Source organism: Polistes canadensis, unplaced genomic scaffold, assembly GCF_001313835.1.
Source record: "Polistes canadensis isolate GaletaPanama2010 unplaced genomic scaffold, ASM131383v1 scaffold_379, whole genome shotgun sequence".
Classification (NCBI taxonomy): domain Eukaryota; kingdom Metazoa; phylum Arthropoda; class Insecta; order Hymenoptera; family Vespidae; genus Polistes; species Polistes canadensis.
In genome coordinates this window covers 89,509-108,195 of record NW_014569926.1, presented here as the reverse complement: position 1 = coordinate 108,195, position 18,687 = coordinate 89,509, and the positions used below count along the sequence as shown (strand labels likewise).

Here is an 18,687-nt window from a genome sequence, read left to right as displayed (position 1 = left end):
ATGGTAAGTTACCATCAGATCTCGGTCGGTAATACGACTTACCGACCAAGAAGGTTTTTAAATATAAATAACTAATGAAATAATAAATTAATAAGCGTGCAATTATAAAGGATAAATGAGCAATTAATAGCACTTATAAATTTTATTCTGCGGGAAGTTTTTTTACTGTCGGTAATTCTGATGGTAAGTTACCATCAGATCTCAGTCGGTAAGATAAAGGTAGAGCACTACTATTACCAATTTCGGCTTAGCCAAGTTACTAGAAATTCAATATATTTGAAACTTTCTTATTTCCTAGTAACTTTTTAATAGCAAGTAGTTTACACAAAGTGAATGTGTAATTAAATTCTATATACATTTAGAAAAAAACAACAATTATAAATCTAATATAGATTTTGTTTTCATTTCGTGTCACACACAACATTATCGACAAATGTCGTGATTTAATCTCGTAACTCATCTTTTTTCTACAATTATCGCTAAAGTCGTACATGCTTCAGGTGAAAGGTAGCGAACATCATTAACAGTATCACACCGGTTGACAAGATAAAACTATTTATTTTACTATCGATTATTTCAATAAAATAAAGTGAAAGAAAAGGTAATCAATTTGATTAATAATTATTAACATTTGTACTTGTCGATACATTTGATTAATAACAATTTAATTTAAATATAATAAAAAAAGCTAATCATTTTTTTTTGTGTCAATAAATCTCATGATATAGGAACGAAGTCTTGTTCGATGACAGCATTTCTAATTACGATAAGTCGTTAATATCTTGAAAGATAATCGCAATATCGTTGTACGTTTATTTTTTCGTGTTTCCGTTATACTATTTATAGAAGATGAGTGTGTCAATTAATTTATTAGGAAGAGAAATATATTTATTTCACCGAGGGATGAACAGTTTTGGTAATTTAAAAAAAAAAGAAACAAATTTAAATACTATAAATTTGTAATTCTTATAAATAGCATGTGACTAATTCATAGAACATTTTCTTGACATCATACATTTCAGGAGTGAAATTCAGAAGATTTCATAAAAGTCCCTTGGCATATTATACTTTGAGAAGAGATGTATTTTCGAACAACAACACTCCACCAAATGTTTTAACTAAAGATCAAGCTAACATATTAGCAGGAAAATTATCTCCAGAGGAACGAATCACTCTCATGACTGCTCTGAGCAAATATCAATCACTGGACGAGAAAGCTTCGTATGAAGGTAAATTATTAAATTAAATATATATATATATATTTATTTATATATAAAAGAATAAAAATCTAATCATATTACTGTATCTTCATTTTTCAGCTCAATTAGCAGGTATTCGTTGGAGAAGTAAACTAGGAAGGCCTACTAAATTGCCTAATCTTGGTGAGGTTGATCCTACTGGTACTTATTGTCCTCTCCCCGAGGATTGGCTTCTTCAAAAGTCTGGTAATAATATTAAAAAATTCATTTGAAAACTATTTACAAACGTATTCTTAATTTTTATTTTTATAATTAATTCTATGTACAAACACATCTCTGTGATCAATTCTAGTCAATATTTTATCTATGAATTTTATTCAAAAATAGAGTTACAAACATTTAATACATATTTTACTAATATATCTATGTAAGTTTATATTTATTTACATATATCTCTGTAAACTTTTCTACTAAACTTTTTATTTACAATGATTTATCTTTCTTATATCGTTTCATTTTACTATCAAAGATACTTTGACTTTAACAAATAATCTTTTACATACACAAATAATACTCACAACGTGGTCTTGCGCATGTTACAAAACATTCCTCTTTTCTAATGGATAGAAAAATATTATAACATTATATTTATAAGTATTTTTATGTTAATTTTACAGATTTTAATGTATCTATTATGCTTAATTAATGAATTATTTGTATTTTTAATACGTATTTATTCAAATGTATGCATATAGGAAACTAATAATTATAGGCTTTTGTTTTTTAATTATTAAATAACTTTCTCTCACATTAAGATGTTATGTTTTATGTGTATAATCTATTAGATATAACATATTTGATTTTTACATTAGTAATACTTCTATAATGCAAAGTATGCTATTTGAAAATGGTCATGTAATTTCATTGTATTTTACTACACATAGAATTTCATCACAAATGGAGTAATGTACGTTAATTCTTATAATAAAATGATCACTTTTTTAAAATTATGTGTACTTGATTGATATTAAGTAAATCAATCGTAATCTTTATTTTTAAATTTCTTAACAATTACAAAATTCATTGTAATTGGTAATACTTTATCCCTTATTATTATTACTATTGTTATTATTAATATTATAAATTATACAGTCTATTACTCATTTTACTACTCTTAATAAACACAACGCGTAACATATTTTTCTTTATATGAGATACCATGCAAAGTTCTTCATAGTAAAAATTCTACATTATAAAATTGATATTCTTTTTCAAATTACAGCTGAAAGTGATGCAAGACTAAGTAATAAAGTCCTTTTAAAAGGTATGCAATGTAATAATGTAAATCTATCTATATATACACACACATATACGCACATATATATATTTTAGATTTAAATCAATAATAATGATGTAAAAAAATGTTACAGTTGCATTTATAAATAGTATTCCATTCATTGCCTTCGGTTTTCTCGACAATGCCATCATGATAGTTGCTGTATGTATTGAGGATTAATACAATTTATGTGTCCGATATGTAACTTAGAACTTTTAGGGTGACTACATCGAAATGGTTTTGAGCAACAAATTTCCTATCTCAACTATGGCAGCTGCAGCTTTAGGAAATACGGTATCCGATATCATAGGAATCGGATCTACAAATTGGGTAGAAACTTTAGTAGAAAAGGTAGGAATTAAAAGACCACATTTAACCAACACACAATCAAAGCTGCGAAGGACAAGGATGGCTGTAAATTTAGTAAGTTTTGAATTAAACTTATGTTAGTAATTATATTGTATTTGGCATCATTAGTATATTTAACTTTTATAATGATTTAGGGTAGAGTGGTTGGAATTACTATAGGATGTCTACTCGGAATGGTAACAATACCAGCTGTAAACTTTTTCTGTAGTAGGTAAACAATTTTATTGCGCTACTGCATTTTAAATCACATGGAAAAATATTTATAAAACTATTGGCACAGTTTTATTCAATGGAAAATCATTTTATGAATCTTAATAGAGATACATGTTTAAGCGATATTTATAAATGTCACGAAATCGTCCCATTTCGTATTTCAATATATCCTTTCTAATATTTAGTATGAATTATATATATATATAGATATGTACGCATGATAAATATGTATATGTATAAATACATATATATATATTTAGATAAGAAAAATATATATATTTATATATATAATTTATATATATATTTTCTATTTATTAATTATTTAGTAATTAGTTTATTACTTATTGAAGTCACTTAAGGTTCTTTTCTGAAAGGTATGAGATAAATGAATATTGTTGAAATTATAATTTCCAGATTATTATTACAGAATATATTTATTATGGAGACTTATTATTATTATAATCTGATTTATACATTGTCTGTAAATTGATACAAAAAATATATATATCTGTATATCTTTATGCAACTTTCATAAAATCTCTAATTAAATTATATAAAGTTTATCTATGGTTTAAGTAACAAAAAAAAAGAAAAAAAAAAAAAACCATTCTATCATTAATTCCAATGTACAAATAATTTTTTTTTGCGTAAATGTTCACAGAAAATACTAAGATCTTTGTCAAAACAAACAAAAAATCCTAATGCAGATCTTTCTTCTCATTGTACAATTAATATTGTAGAGGAATTACTATTAATAATGAATTTACTTATAATAGAAAATGAAATATCATCATTAAAGTGTACATTATTCATTGGTACTAATGCTTGCGAATTTAGATGTGTATCTTCTTGAAACCAATTAACAATAGAACGTAACCATTTCCAAGATGTGTTTACTCCTGCATTACTTTTGCATGATTTATCAGATTTTGTAGCATGTATAAAATCCATCGTTGTAAATACATCAGATATCTCAATATCTTGGTTTAGCCTTTCTTTTTCTTCGACCGTATTGACGCTTACGTTTGTTATATTTTCAGTATTTTTTGATATCGTTGAACCAAGTTGTGTACCTGGCAAATGACTGGTAACTATAGCAGATCCCAAAATAGTTACAACTCCAATAGCATATGCTACTAAACAAACAGATGATATATTTATAAATTCATGAACAAGAGATAGCAGTTTAATGGAATCCATGAGACAGCTTAATTCTGTATAAGAAAACCAGCCACGTTTTTGAGCTTCTTTATAGGCAATTGTTTTTTCCAGTTCTTGTAGTTTCTTCCAAAAATCTTGATTTTGAACATATACACACCAATCCTATAGAAAATAAATAAAAAAGCATTAAAATTATATTCTATTCTAAGTATATGCTTTGGGAAACAATAGTATTTCTATTTACAATAGCATTTAAGAACTCTTTTTCCAATTGATTCATCTGTGATATGCTTAGATTGCTTGATAGAGCCCATTCTTGATTAAAAACTTGATCTTCTTCTCCGTCGTCATTCAAGAATTTAGTAGCTACCATCTATAGAAAAATAAAATAATCTTTATTTAATAAAGAAAATTAATGCGTAACATCTATTTTGCATGTAAGAAAATGAAATATTACTAAAGAAACAAGAAACAGTTTGGAAGGCGCCACTTGATGGAGATACTCCGGATTACAATCTTTTAATTTTTCTATGTACAATAATGCTAAGATCAAAGAACATGGGGAAACACAGGCATTTCTAGAAATTTTACTCGCTTTTTCCACATCTAATCGATCTAACGTATGATTCACCCCATTAAAAAGTTCTGCCGCCATTTCTAAAAACATTAATTTGTCTTCATTAAAAATACGTTAATTATTATCCGTTAAATATTACAAATCATTCTTTTTACAACAACAAAAATAAAAAGTGGTTATGACAAATAAAATGAAAATCATAACAGTTAATCAAAAAAGATTCGTTACTAACCAGTAACAGGCAAACTGAGGCAATCTGTCACAGGAAATTCGATATAATATAATGATTTAGTAATCCTATTTAAAAAATCATTATGATCTTTGGAGCCCTAGAAAAAATGATTCATGTCTATATATAAACAAAGATAAAAGTTAATTAGAAGAAGATAAAAAAAAAATAATGTTTACCTTTAATTTAGATGGAATAGACGTTTCTTTAGAATAATTTTTGGTCATGTTGAAATTTTGGAATGATCTTTAATATTATTGATACTTTCAGATATTGTTATTTTAAAAATAGATAATTACAAATCTTTTGGGAAAGATGAGAAATACGATGCGAATAACATACGAAAGGAATAACAAATAGATATATTGTTACGTTATGTTGTGTTATGAATTTAACCATAGAGTTAATGCACTATCAAGAAGATTGTCTTATAACCCTAACCTGTTTAAACCCTAACAATATGTATATATATATATATATATATATATAATCACATATACTATAAAAAAGATTTAATACAAAATTCGAAGCAAGCATACACTAATGTTTAAAGATGCATTTAAATACTTCAGATTATATGATGCAAAAATTATTCTTATTTATCCATGCAATCTACTTTTCATTCGTTCTGTCGATAAAGTAGAATGTATGAAAATAATAATAATAATAATACCTTGAGAACATATGACACTGAAGCCAAAAATTTGCATTCGCATTAGATCTAATTAATACTTCGCAAATATAGTTTTAGCTTAAAGACTTAGGCGAACTATACGAATAACATATTTACTTGTCTTAATATGAACATATTTATATTATTTTATAGAATTTATATTTTCTAGAGAAAGATTTTTTTTTATATACAATATATATCTAATTATATTTTATAAAATCAAAAGCGCAATAATTCGGTGAAACGTGTTTATTGTACTTTGAATAACAAACAGCATTAGAAGATACAGTATGCATTGTTTTAATAATGATACAATTTAGTGTAAACCGTACAAAGTCCTAATCACATGATAAAATACAAAATCATTTATTTGTAATTTTATGATTAAACAACGATAGTTCTAATAACAAATAAAAATTAGAAAGCTTGATAAAATTAGAAAGATAACGATAATTTAAAGTGGTTTGGAAAAATTTTGAAAAATATCTTAAGAAAGAAAAGTAATTAACTTTTATTATCTTAACTTGTATATATTATATTGAATATTGTATATTGTATATTGTAGTTGTATTATCCTTATATAATAAAATTAAAATATTATATACATATATTCAGTATTTATATATAAACATTTAAACGTGTGCATTGTAATTGCGTTAAAAAATTCGTTAATATGTTTCCAGAAAGAAATAAATTAGGTAAACGTCTATGTATAATGATGAAAAAAAAACTGTAAAATAATGGACTTATAAGGTAATTTGTGTTGCGTATCATACTGACATAGAATGCAATGCAATGCAGTTGGAAACAATCAAAAGTGATCCGTCACTAAGAAGAAAATGTCTGACCTTAAGAATACGTCACATGATGGCTTCCACTTGGGGAACTTCTCATTGGCTAGTTTCTTTCCGTTGATATCTCATTGTTATGTATTTTTATTTAAAATTCTACGAATTGTCACCTGATATAACAATGATCGTAACGATAAGATTCGATGGGAAACTCGGTAAGAAATAAATTATTAAATAAAATAAATGAATGTTTCTTTTTTTAAATTATCATTAAATTTAATATAGAGACGTAAGATTTTAGAACATTTGTTTGTCAGTTATAGAAGCTTAACATACATCTATGCATATGAGCTGTGGCCTGAGAACAAAGAAAAATAGTTATCGAATTGAACGAAGAAAGAAAGAAATATAACGCATCCGAAGAGAGTAAATATTTTGTCTTCAAGATTTTCGAAGATTCAACGATGTTCCCTGCTTCGTTACTCTGCTAGAATTAGATATTACAAAGAGAATAAATAAGCTTGCACATCGTCCAATGAAAATTTGTTGATAAAATGTATTCCTTTTCTTTTCAATTAATTTACTGGAATGAACAACAATACTGGTTTGAAAATGTTCGGAAAAAAGCAAACTAATGTAAAAAAGCGTGCAGTAATATGACTACTATGACGATTTGTGATCTTGCATTGCAATTATTATGTGTTAAATGTATGGTAAGCGAAGAGTAAAATTGTATACATGTATATATCTATTTATGCATGTGATGCATATGGGTGTGGGTATATATGTATTTGGGAGAGATGTGGCATACAAGCGCATGCACGAATGACGTAGTAGCTTGGAAAAAAAAAATAAACGATGTTAGAGAAAATGTTAAGATTGAATTGCGTTAATAGGTAAATAAAGAGTATTTTCTAATAGTTCTATATCTCTCTTTCTCTCTGTTGGACAACTAGTAGAGCAAAACAGCTACCAATTGAGCTTGTATGTTTTGTAAACTCGTGCATTGCGTGCATGCGCAGGTATACATCAATACAAACATGCACTATATATACATGCACATAAATTCATAGTTAGGAATAAATGTGTTAAAATACGTATATAGAGAAACATCCCCTCTACTAGCATTCTCTCCCCCTCTCTAGCATCCCTCTCAAGCGTCCAGTATTCGTAGTTCGGGAACGGAAGAGAAGGAACCTCTTCGGGCCATCGTAGTCTCATTCGTTGTTGAAAAGTCTCTCCTCGTTGTCACGCGCTAAAAATACTTTTCTACGACCGTTCGAGGGTATAACATGCCGAAAGAAAAGAAGAATTAGGTCGATAAAAGAGATAACAAATATTATCCTAGAATTGTCATGGAACAGCTAGGAAAAATTGCGGATTATTTACGCGGGTTGAAAAGTTCGCTTTTATCATCATCAGCAGAAGAAGCAGCAACAACAGAAGCTACAATAGCAGAAACAGAAACTGCACCACCACCACCAACACCATCAACACCAGCAATAACACCAATACCAACACCACCGCCAAAAGCAGATACACCAACAACACCAGCAGTAATTGCAACAGCAACATCGTCATCGCCGTTGTCCTGCGATGCAACAAAGATGAGCCTCGAGGCCGATTCTTCAAGGAATTTGGCCGTCCTTCTCGAGACAAAAAATGACCAAGAGTTTCGTAATAATGTTAACGATATTGAGACTATGAATAAATTCTTCAAAATTTTGGAGAATATCATTTTATGGGAAAACCCTTATAACAGTTTATATACAGTGGGTGTTTATAGTATAATCTTTTGGTGAGTGACCAATACTTTACTCCTGTGAATACATTTTTTTTTTAGATTATTGTATATCCATTAGGTGTGTTTGCACGCACGCGCCTCTCTTTCTTTCTCTTTCCCTTTCTATGCATTCTCTTCTTTCACTCTCACTCACACTGCAACACACACACTACTTCTTTACTTGCTCCTGACTCACTAACTCATACACATACGCATACGCACGCGTGCATGACATCGATCGTTTTGAATTGCGATCGCTTGTTACATTACTTGCTGACGTACATATGTGTGTACATACTTACACGCGTATTTCTTCAGAAGCAATGTTTGATTATCACATCTATGCACTTGACAATAAACATTAAAAAATATAACGTAGCATATGTATAACCCCGAACGTATACGCTCCTCCATCGTTTCGACTCCATTGTTTTTCATTCTTCTACATTTATTTGTATTTATTTTTTTGTTCAATAAGCTGCATTCGAATTTAAAAAAATGCATGCGATAGGTTTCTGCACAAATAACATACTTAAGGTACAGCATTCTAATATCGTGATGTTTAGGGTGCATAATCACATTTACTTATATATTTTTAAATCTATCAATAATTAAAATCCATCCTACTTTTTCCTCATAATTTTAACAATTTACATTAATTTTGCTATGCATATATTTATATATTTTTATGACTAATCCATTGTGGATAATTAAAATAAAGTTTAAATGAAAGGCAAGTGTTTACTACTAATTTTTCAGGGGGATAATTTTCCTAGACATCCAAATTTTAGCAGCGGCCAGCATCATTGCACTTTTTATGGTTCTGGGTTTTAAAAATCTGGAAGTGCTGATACAAGAAGAGAAGAAGGGAAAATTAGTGTATGTTATTAAGCTTCAAAAATATATATATATGGGTTGCGCATGTGGGAATTTATTCATTCTTTTTAATTTTATTTTTATTTCTTTTTTTATTCTTTGTGATGAATTTTAAGTTATGGATGCTGAAACTAAAAATTTTATATGGACTTTATTAATGTGTATGGTTCAAAGCTTTGGGATTCTTAACAACACAGTTTTCGAGAAGCATTTAAATTAAAAAAGTTTTTACATTTCAAGTTACGGAAAGTTAGAAGAAGTTATTTTAGATGTAGATTAATATTTAAATAGAATATTTGAATGGAGAACATAATTTGTTTCAATGTTATTTTTCTCTGATAAAATTTTTTATATGAGTCTTTAAGCGTTCCTATTAATATAATATTGAAAAGTTTACAGAAGCGTGAAATGAAATATTTCTAGATTCGATGATTATTTTATATATTAGATTATTAAAAGATTTACAATTTTTAATCAATATTAAAATTTTCCATGCTCTTCTATATTTGAACATTATGCATATTAGATGATCAAACAAATCACATATGCATAATAAATTGTCCATTTTCAGAATCAACATAAACAAGCTTCGCAATATGTTTATAGATCACAACCCAAAGCTGAACAGATTGAAAACATAGGAAGACAAATAAAATACTTATTCCAGAGCATACAACAACTGCGGGCAGATCAGCCAGGGGTGGTATGTTATCTTTTAATATTTATTACTATAATTCATGTTCTTTCACTCGAGTAATAATATTTATACTTATAAAATATGTTTACTGTGTATATAAAAAGCATTAAGCAATTTATTTGACGTATTTGAAGATAAATGAAGATAAAAGCTTATACTTGTAAGTTGTGTAATAAAATTATAGTTTTGTGCCGCTACTTGTTTCCTATCTCTGACCCTATGGATAATTGGGTGCATTGTGAACGGAGTATTTCTCGCCTATATATTAGGTCTAAGCATTCTAACAGTACCTGCATTATTACTGAAGTTACCTGGAACATTAATATCACATAGAGGTAAAGATAATAAAAATATAATATTACATATTTAATATTAAGTAGTTCTGTCTCTTAATAATACAAGTACTTTATCAAATTGTTATAGAATGGGATAGCGAAGTAGAAGAATTCTTACCTGCAGTAACTGAAGATAGTCTTCAAGTATTAAAGATGGCAGGAGAATCAGGTGACCATTCTCCAACACCATTGAGCAAACAATCAGATAATCAAAACGGTATGACTTCTTACTTTTATATATCAGCAAGTGATAGTAACAATTAAAGCTCATTACTTTATTTTTCTTATATTGATTTAACCCAAAGATTTAATAACAAAAATGTATATTTTGTCCTTTTCATTACAGAATTTTTTAATGATGATGAACTCATAGATTTTCTAATGCCATCCCACGACGAGAATAGCAGTGATGAAGTTGCCTCAGAATTGGAACTTAGTGGCGAAGAGACAGATATAGGTGACATTAAGTTCCAAAGCAAACATTTTGAGAAAAGTTCATCCTCGGAGGAAGAAATAGATATTAGACAAGAAATGCTCAAAAAAAAATTTGATCAAAGTGATGAAAGTGATTATGAATTCGTAATTATTGATAACGAGGAATTTGCAGATTTTAAAAATGTATGAAGATATCTGAAACGTGGGTATATTTCTTTTGAAACTGTGACATACATGCAAAATAAGATGGAAGAATATAATTATAACTTGTACGAGTATTGGCTTGCTTCTTTTTTTTTTATAGAAATCGGAAAAAGTATTTTTGTTAAACATTAACACTCTCGCTATTTGCATATATATTTTGTAAAAAATCATTACACATGAAAAGAAAAAAAATTAATAGAAAAATTCTAGTAAAATATAACTAAAACAAATTACTAAAAAGAAAATCATTATTTTTATGCTATGTGTACAGATACATACAACAAAGTAACAGTTAGAAACTATACAATAAGGTGTAGATGGAGACCCTTCTGTGATCTAGACTTAACAATGAAACGTTGAATTGATACATACTCAGATACATTTTTTTGATGGTACAGACAAATATTTAAAGATAATATCATATAATAATATAAAGAATTAAAAACAGATAGAATATATATCACACGCTTAAAGTTATTTTAATTTAATATAAGATTAATCAATATGTTTTACAATTTGGAAGATCAATTCTAACTCGTTTTGTTCCGTGCAGAAAAGTGATTAGAACTAATTTGTCCATTGAAAAATATTTATTAACTCCATATTTCTTAGAGTAAACAAATCTTCGCAGCATATAATCTCTTATGTGTATTAATAAGAATTAAAGAAAGGAAAATTTCTTTATATGAGAATAGTAAACAAACTGATTCATGTATTTATAAATAATTAATATATTTATCACGGGTGAGCTCCATGAAGCACGTATCATGTTGTAAATTACATACATTATTTTCTCTTATTTAGGAAAAAGTAATATCGCTGAATATTTATCCAAGAGATAAATAAGTAGATTAAAATCAGTTAACAAGTTTTCAGAATGCGTTTTCGTTTTCGTTAATTAACAATAAGTAAATGAAAAAGAGCTATTTTCAAAATATATTCGAGAACATACATCAAATTACAACATATATTGTATCGTAAGATGGAAACAGAGAAAAAAACAAAAATACTAGAGGCATATAATTAACATTCAATCAATTGCAAACAACCGATGAAATAAACACACTATATTATTTTACATTTTTTAGTTCAATTCATGCAACAACAAATTTCTTTATTATTTTGTAGACTTGAAAATTATTATTGAACCGTTTGTTAACTGCTCTATTATAATCTGAGATTAATTCTACGTGTACCTCATTACGATTTTGTTATTAATATTTTTTATATACGACAGGAAATCTCATGTAAATACAATACCAAATATTTCCAATCATGGTGTATTGTGTAAATAATAATACAATACTTATCGTAAGCTAGATGGAATTAAATCTTCTAGTTTTTAGAATTCAAGCAACATATGAAAAAATGAATGACAATTTGTTGAGATAAAATCCAAGACTGAATATAATAATGGGTTATATTTGTAATCAAGTAAAATTATTATTGAAATTCACATTAGAATTATTTTTCTTTGTAATGATTTTTTATTATTATTATTCTTTTCTTTTTTGCGGTAAAGCAGACGGTAAAGGATTTAATGATACAATTTTATACTTGCTACTCATCGGTAAATAACTAATTGTTGAGAGATACCATTGGTATTGTATTTCTCATTGATCTAAGCGTTTTTTAATGCGTTTTTCTTAAAAAACAAATTATTCTAATCCTTTTTTATTATACAAATTGTATATTATAAAAATGAACTTAAACAATATGTTTTTAATTAGCTTACTATAAATGTATCGTTTGATAAATCATGTTATTATCTTAACGTATACATTTTATTCCCTAGTATAGGAAATCAAATAGATTAATTACAAAATTCTATTGTAATATTTGGAATAATAATACATAAAACTGCAAAAGATTGAATAAAAAGGATAAATGATCTGACAGAATCTATTTTTATACGAAAAATGTTTATGGCCTATTTAAAATGGTTTCTGTGATAAGATAACAGATCATGATAATTATATTTCCACCAAAAAAAATGTGTAAACATATTGCGTTGTTTTTAATATTAATTATTAATAGCCGCAATTATTGACACATCAGTAGTACACACAATATGGACATGATAAATTATGTATTTATTCTTTCTTTCAATGAAATAATATACCATAAAATTGTAGATAATTGGTATTAAATAATAAAATTTTTACACTGATTATCTATAAAAATTCCATAATTACAAATTCAAATCTTAATTCGCAAAATCTCTTATATAATTTCTATTTAAATTTTATAAGTATATAAAATGCATCGTATCTTCTGTTTTATTTCTTTTTAATAAAAATTTGTGTTTTTTTCGTATCACATATAGTTTTTCTAACAGAGGTGTTTAATCATGTGGTATAATTAAATGAGTTACTTTAATTAATCATTTGATAGATGAACAATCAATAATTCTCACTCTCTTTAAATTAATATTTCTTTTTTTATATCTTTCTTATTTTCTCATTATCATTCACAAATAAATCAAAATAATAATAAAGATGAAAATATAATTTTACATAGTTTGTCGATGATTGAATTATAAGTAAAATCATTCAATGATTTACAGCATATCTATGATGTGGTTTGTTAATGGATAATAGTTATATCATACATTGACCTATCGTATATAACTATTTATGCAATTTTCATTATTATAAACAAACTACAATATTACAAATTTTTATAACTTTTTATTCTTGTTTGAATACATTTTCTATATTACACATATCTTTATCACAATTTTGTTCTATTTTAATATTATCCGTTTGATTATATTCTTCAGTTTTCTTTGTAGGAGATACAATTGGTTGGGCTTGTTTACGTTCTGGCAATACTTGAAGGAATGCTTCTTGCCATGTTTTATCTTCCGTTACTCTAAGTAGTATTTCAAATACTAAAAAATTAATTGTACATTGATTATGATTATGTGTATATATATATATATTTAAATTAATGTCATTTCCTTTACACACCATGATCAACTGTTAAAACTTTTCTAGCTTTCATTAGGAGAAATTTATCTAATGGTAAGCGACCATGTTTAATCCCACTCTCTATTGCCAACTCATGACATAGACCCTAAATAAAATAATAATAATGAAATTAATTAAAAATATAAAAGAGATATTGAAAAATATTAAATTATAAATAACCTTATGACAATTGTGATCGACCAAGCCACCTATAACATATATACAACTGTGATCGAGTCTATCTATCACATTTTCTGATTCACTAGTAAGATATACAATTTTATCCTTTGGATAAATACTCGTATATGAATCGCATTCAAATTTTACCTGCAATCTATAAATATTTAAGTGTATTTGAAATAAACGTAGGGAGTAGAACAAGTAGCGATATACGTACATCCCAATGTTCATATCCGTTATGCTTCTCCATTTCCTTTTTAGATTTGCCATTAAAACTTGTTAAGGAAAATTGTAAAGGTGCAATAGCTCTTCTGTTTAATGTGTAACATCTTAATATCTGTTTAATCAATTTTGCAATATCTTTATCTATCATTAAATCATCAAACGATAAATCAATTGTAACGGTAAGCTTACAACTACTTTCTGCCATAGTACTTCTTTTTAAAGCTTTTCTAGATGGTCCAAGATCTATATTATTTGCACGAGCAAAAGCACGTTTTTCTCTAGCTTTAGCTCGTTCTAGTCGTCTACAAAAATATAAATTAACAAAAAAGATTTGGATTAATTGTCAACAGAAAAATAAATATTATACAGTACAACTTAGTTGTAAATATTTTTTCTCTCCAAAATTATTAAAATTATTAATTTATTTAGAAGATAGAGAATGAGCACCTTTTTTCAATTTTTTTCTCCAACCATTTTTCCGTTTTTTTTGCTCTCTTTAATTGTCGTTTACTTAAATTTGTTTCTTTATGTGAAACCTTGTTATTATCAATTATGTTTTCCACATAATCCATGACTTCTTCATCTAATCTATTAATATTTTCAATATTTTCCATATTTTATATTTATATTTAAATTAGGAATTAATTTAAATATATATTTTCATTTAAATACAATTATATTATATAAAAACAAATAACATATTAGATTTAACTTCTGTGCCAAAAATTGGTCGGAATTTTCAACATGACACAAATACGCAACGTGATGAATAAAATCGACATCTCGCGGATTTCATGTCCATTCTTAACTGATCGATAGGTCGATCACGAAAATTATTCAATTAATATTATAAACGATTAATTTTATAATTACAGATTATTCACAATATAAGTATATAGTAGTATATATAAACAAAAATTATTTTAAATCATTTAACACACGTATTTTATTTAAGCAGAAAATAATGAATCTTGTTTTAGTAATATTTCTATCGCTAAAACAGTGTTATAATTAATCGATCTATCTTTACAAAAAGTTTTCTACATTATTTATCTATTTATTTAATAATAAAAACGATTCTATTTTAAAAAAGTAAATTAAAATGAGAATGTATTTATAAATTTCATAGAAAATTTAATGAAAGTTATATTATTTTTTTTTTTTTTTTTCTTTTATCGAAGAATAAATATTAATTTTCTTCAGACTCCGAGTTGTTAATTGCATTTAATAGAGTAGCTGTGATATCTACATTTACTCGAATTTTTTTCATATTTTGATCAATATCGTTTGCAACCCGTTGTATTTCTTGCATGCTCTAAAACAAACAAAAATACCATATCCTACCGTTACGTTAACATCAAATCAAATGATATTATAGAAAGTTATTTTCTTAATACTTATTCTTATAACCATTTTTATATTCCTATAAAGCTCTTTTTTACTTGCATGTTTTTCAGGTAATTTATTAAACGATATCGAAGTATCTAAAGTTTCTGAAGTTATGTCACTCATTGTTATACACGACAATAACAAAATAACTGAACTATATTTTAATATAAAACTTTTTGAACTTAACTATTGAACATTATTATATCTTAATTTAAAAAATCATAAGACTTTCCAATCAACGTATAAAATTTTTATGAAGAAAATTCACGCCATCTATTGTTAAAATTAATTTCAATTCTTAACATGTTTAGTGAGTTCAAACTAAAAGCGCGTTTCTCGAAACGACCAATAGCATCGGATAATCGATAATATAGAAATTCGATTGGTCGATCGAAATAAAATTCTGCTTGAATTGGTCGAAAAAACTTTTTCCATTCGATATTTGTCTCTTCGTGGATTAGAAAATCGTACGAAACGAGAAGGACAAATGATATGGCAGAACACGTGTATAGTTACATTTACTAGCTGTTCTATTTTATAATGTTTGCATGTGTGTGTGTTGTGTGTGAGAAATAGAGAAAGAGAAAGAAATTAAAAAATACTAAGCTTAGTCTGCTATATCTTTCTGTCAAACTACAATGTTCATCGGTGTAACGTATCCGTGTATAATTAATAAGACGAGTCGATGAAAGTAATTACAATTGTGTAAAATGAATAAATGAAATGTCTTTTTGCGAATTTTTACGAAAGATGTGTCATGTGTAAGTTCTATTATTTATTATTTAATATTAGAAAATATTTCTTATATATCGACTAGATGAATTCAAATTATCTCAAACTATTTCGAAGAATATTTCATAGATTACTCCTCCAAGTATTTCCATGTAACCTTTAGAACATTTACTTTTTATATTTTAAATAATTTGTGATAATTATATATTCTTGTAAATAAATGTTCATTCATTCAATTGAATAAATTTTAAAGTTAGAAATCACGAAGTTTTACTTTTTAACTGATTTATATTCTTATAAATATAATATTTTTGATCAGACACATATATGATGTCAATATTTTTCTTATTGTTATAATAATGAATCGAAGGAATTGAAAATTATACAAATGATAATAAAATATAATTATAAGCCTAACTATGAAACATATAATTAATACATGATTGTAATTTCAAGTAATTGTAATTGCGATACCCTGTCTAATGAATTTCTAATGTTTCTAATATTTGTTTTATGTTACAGAGGCCCGTGAAATGAAAATAAATTAATGAAATTAATCAAAAGTATGTTGTAAGAATGCCATCGGAAATAAAAAGTATTGACGCTTTAAGTAGCCAAGATGAGGAAAGAGAAAGACCTGCAGAAGAGTTGGCAACGTCTATAAAAGCAAATACGAATAATACTTCATCGAATGTAGATAATAACAAAGAGACTTTTACATCAAATGATAGAACTGAAATAATAGAAGAAGCGGGTAACTCTTCCATATCATTTGATAATCAAATATTACCTGAGAATGGTTCTTCGCAACAAGGGGAGATTGAATCTCTCCAAGATAAAATAACAAATAATGTTATTTATACTACGCAAAATCCAAATAAAAAAGAAACTCTACAAACGAATGTGTCATACGTATTAGCATCTAAAGAAAAATATGATGACAAAAGTGAACTTTCCAAAGATGTTAGCATCAATGAGAATGCTATGTACGAGGAACTTGCACGAACTTCAAGTCCAATGCCTGCATTGTTGTCACACAAAAATTTAATTAGGAAGAAGATCTTCTTTGCAAGTTCGGACAATGAATATGAAAAATTACAAATTGATCTTGAATCAACGTTTCACGATAGAAATTTAATCCAAGAAAAATCTGTTAATTGGAATTCCAGAAACGAACAACCAGAAGCTAACAATGACAGTATATCAACTAGTTTAAATTCCAAAGGAACAAAAGATAATTGTAATGATATGAATGCAGATAAATCGGCACCATTTTCTCATGAATTACCTGATATACATTCGACGTTTGATAATGGCTCAGCAGATGTTAGCAATGCTATGAATTTAATGAAGCTATTAAAACTGCCTAACGATAGTGATAATGATTCTTTATTAGATAGTGCCAGTGGTTTTACTAAGGATAATTCATTTGTGCCAAAACGGTTGTCAAGTCCACTACCTACTCAAACAGACTCGCTTGATTCCCATTATAACTTAATCACTGCTATGAAGCCATTAAGCATACAAGATACTGATAATAAAGAATTGGTTGATGATGTTAATGATACCAATGTTTTATGTTTACGTAGAATGAATGGGACACCACAATTGCAAGATAGTTTTACAAATTTGCCGCACTGCAGCAATTTTATGATTACCAAGGATAATTTGCAATTAGATGATATTAACCATAAAGACTCATTAGGAAAAGATAAGTACGATGTAAATAATTTAAATAAAATTGATTCATTATCTGCAAATACATCCAAAAGTGATATGCTGGTTGAAAATATGTTAACTGATATGCCTCATAATAATATTATAAAGGGGAAGAAATTATTTAAAATGTCCATTTTGAGAAATGTAGATGAAGCTGCAGCGATTCAGCCAACAGAATTAGAAGAAAATGCTATAGCACTTTTAGAACCATCCGTTTCTAGGCAAGAAACTTTATTAGAGGAAGCACAAAGTATAGAAATGGATCCTCGTTCTTCAAATAGTAGCGATGGAAGTAATTCTGATACAGAATCTCAACAAGCTATTTCAACTCGTAACAGATCTGCAATGGTATGCTTAAAAAATAATATAAATTCTTATGTTAATATAATCAAAATTTTTTTCTTATCCAAAATTTTTTAATATTATTACTAAGTTTAATTCTTAGGGATGTTATTTTTTGGACAGGTTTAAATTAAATGAACAATCTCTTTATCCGTTGAACGTTTCGTCCCTATATTTGGGACTTCCTCAGCAACTCGATAGTTATGTTCACTAGTCAATCTAACATCATTTCTCATTACAGTCATAAGTA

General features: G+C 27.1%; 5 protein-coding genes across 7 annotated transcripts in view; 3 read left to right on the top strand and 2 right to left on the bottom strand.

Annotated features, from left to right (window-relative positions):
* Positions 1–300: 300 nt before the first annotated feature.
* LOC106792121 lies at positions 301–3,328 on the top strand. Its single transcript, XM_014758286.1, has 8 exons — positions 301–601; positions 729–916; positions 1,023–1,229; positions 1,320–1,445; positions 2,482–2,523; positions 2,630–2,697; positions 2,755–2,958; positions 3,039–3,328. The coding sequence occupies exons 2-8, from the start codon at positions 850–852 to the stop codon at positions 3,117–3,119; spliced, it is 795 nt and encodes a 264-aa protein (XP_014613772.1). The 5' UTR covers positions 301–601; positions 729–849; the 3' UTR covers positions 3,120–3,328.
* A 297-nt stretch (positions 3,329–3,625) lies between these two features.
* LOC106792122 (protein CNPPD1) lies at positions 3,626–5,548 on the bottom strand. The gene is made up of 5 exons (XM_014758287.1): positions 5,264–5,548; positions 5,088–5,184; positions 4,736–4,935; positions 4,523–4,651; positions 3,626–4,440 (listed from the first exon to the last, which is right to left on the bottom strand). Exons 1-5 carry the CDS (start codon positions 5,309–5,311, stop codon positions 3,835–3,837), a joined length of 1,080 nt encoding a protein of 359 aa, XP_014613773.1. The 5' UTR covers positions 5,312–5,548; the 3' UTR covers positions 3,626–3,834.
* A 951-nt stretch (positions 5,549–6,499) lies between these two features.
* Positions 6,500–10,940, top strand: LOC106792115. 2 transcript variants are annotated; one of them, XM_014758278.1, is made up of 8 exons: positions 6,500–6,763; positions 6,866–7,261; positions 7,694–8,346; positions 9,091–9,210; positions 9,814–9,910; positions 10,089–10,239; positions 10,328–10,456; positions 10,586–10,940. In XM_014758278.1, the coding sequence occupies exons 3-8, from the start codon at positions 7,904–7,906 to the stop codon at positions 10,861–10,863; spliced, it is 1,218 nt and encodes a 405-aa protein (XP_014613764.1). In that variant the 5' UTR covers positions 6,500–6,763; positions 6,866–7,261; positions 7,694–7,903; the 3' UTR covers positions 10,864–10,940. The 2 variants fall into 2 exon arrangements, with proteins under 2 accessions (XP_014613764.1, XP_014613763.1); XM_014758277.1 differs by having other exon boundaries at positions 6,866–8,346.
* Positions 10,941–13,555: 2,615 nt separating this feature from the next.
* Positions 13,556–15,867, bottom strand: LOC106792116 (tRNA methyltransferase 10 homolog A). Its single transcript, XM_014758279.1, has 6 exons — positions 15,666–15,867; positions 14,703–15,570; positions 14,248–14,557; positions 14,031–14,177; positions 13,851–13,956; positions 13,556–13,771 (listed from the first exon to the last, which is right to left on the bottom strand). The coding sequence occupies exons 2-6, from the start codon at positions 14,867–14,869 to the stop codon at positions 13,569–13,571; spliced, it is 933 nt and encodes a 310-aa protein (XP_014613765.1). The 5' UTR covers positions 14,870–15,570; positions 15,666–15,867; the 3' UTR covers positions 13,556–13,568.
* A 245-nt stretch (positions 15,868–16,112) lies between these two features.
* The window catches only part of LOC106792117 (E3 ubiquitin-protein ligase HECW2), an 11,389-nt gene continuing 8,814 nt past the window's right edge, over positions 16,113–18,687 (top strand). For both annotated transcript variants that reach the window (XM_014758281.1, XM_014758280.1), the window contains exons 1-2: positions 16,113–16,405; positions 16,899–18,443. In XM_014758281.1, the coding sequence (XP_014613767.1) occupies positions 16,953–18,443 (1,491 nt within the window). In that variant the 5' untranslated portion in view covers positions 16,113–16,405; positions 16,899–16,952. The remainder of the gene's footprint in view (positions 16,406–16,898; positions 18,444–18,687) is intronic.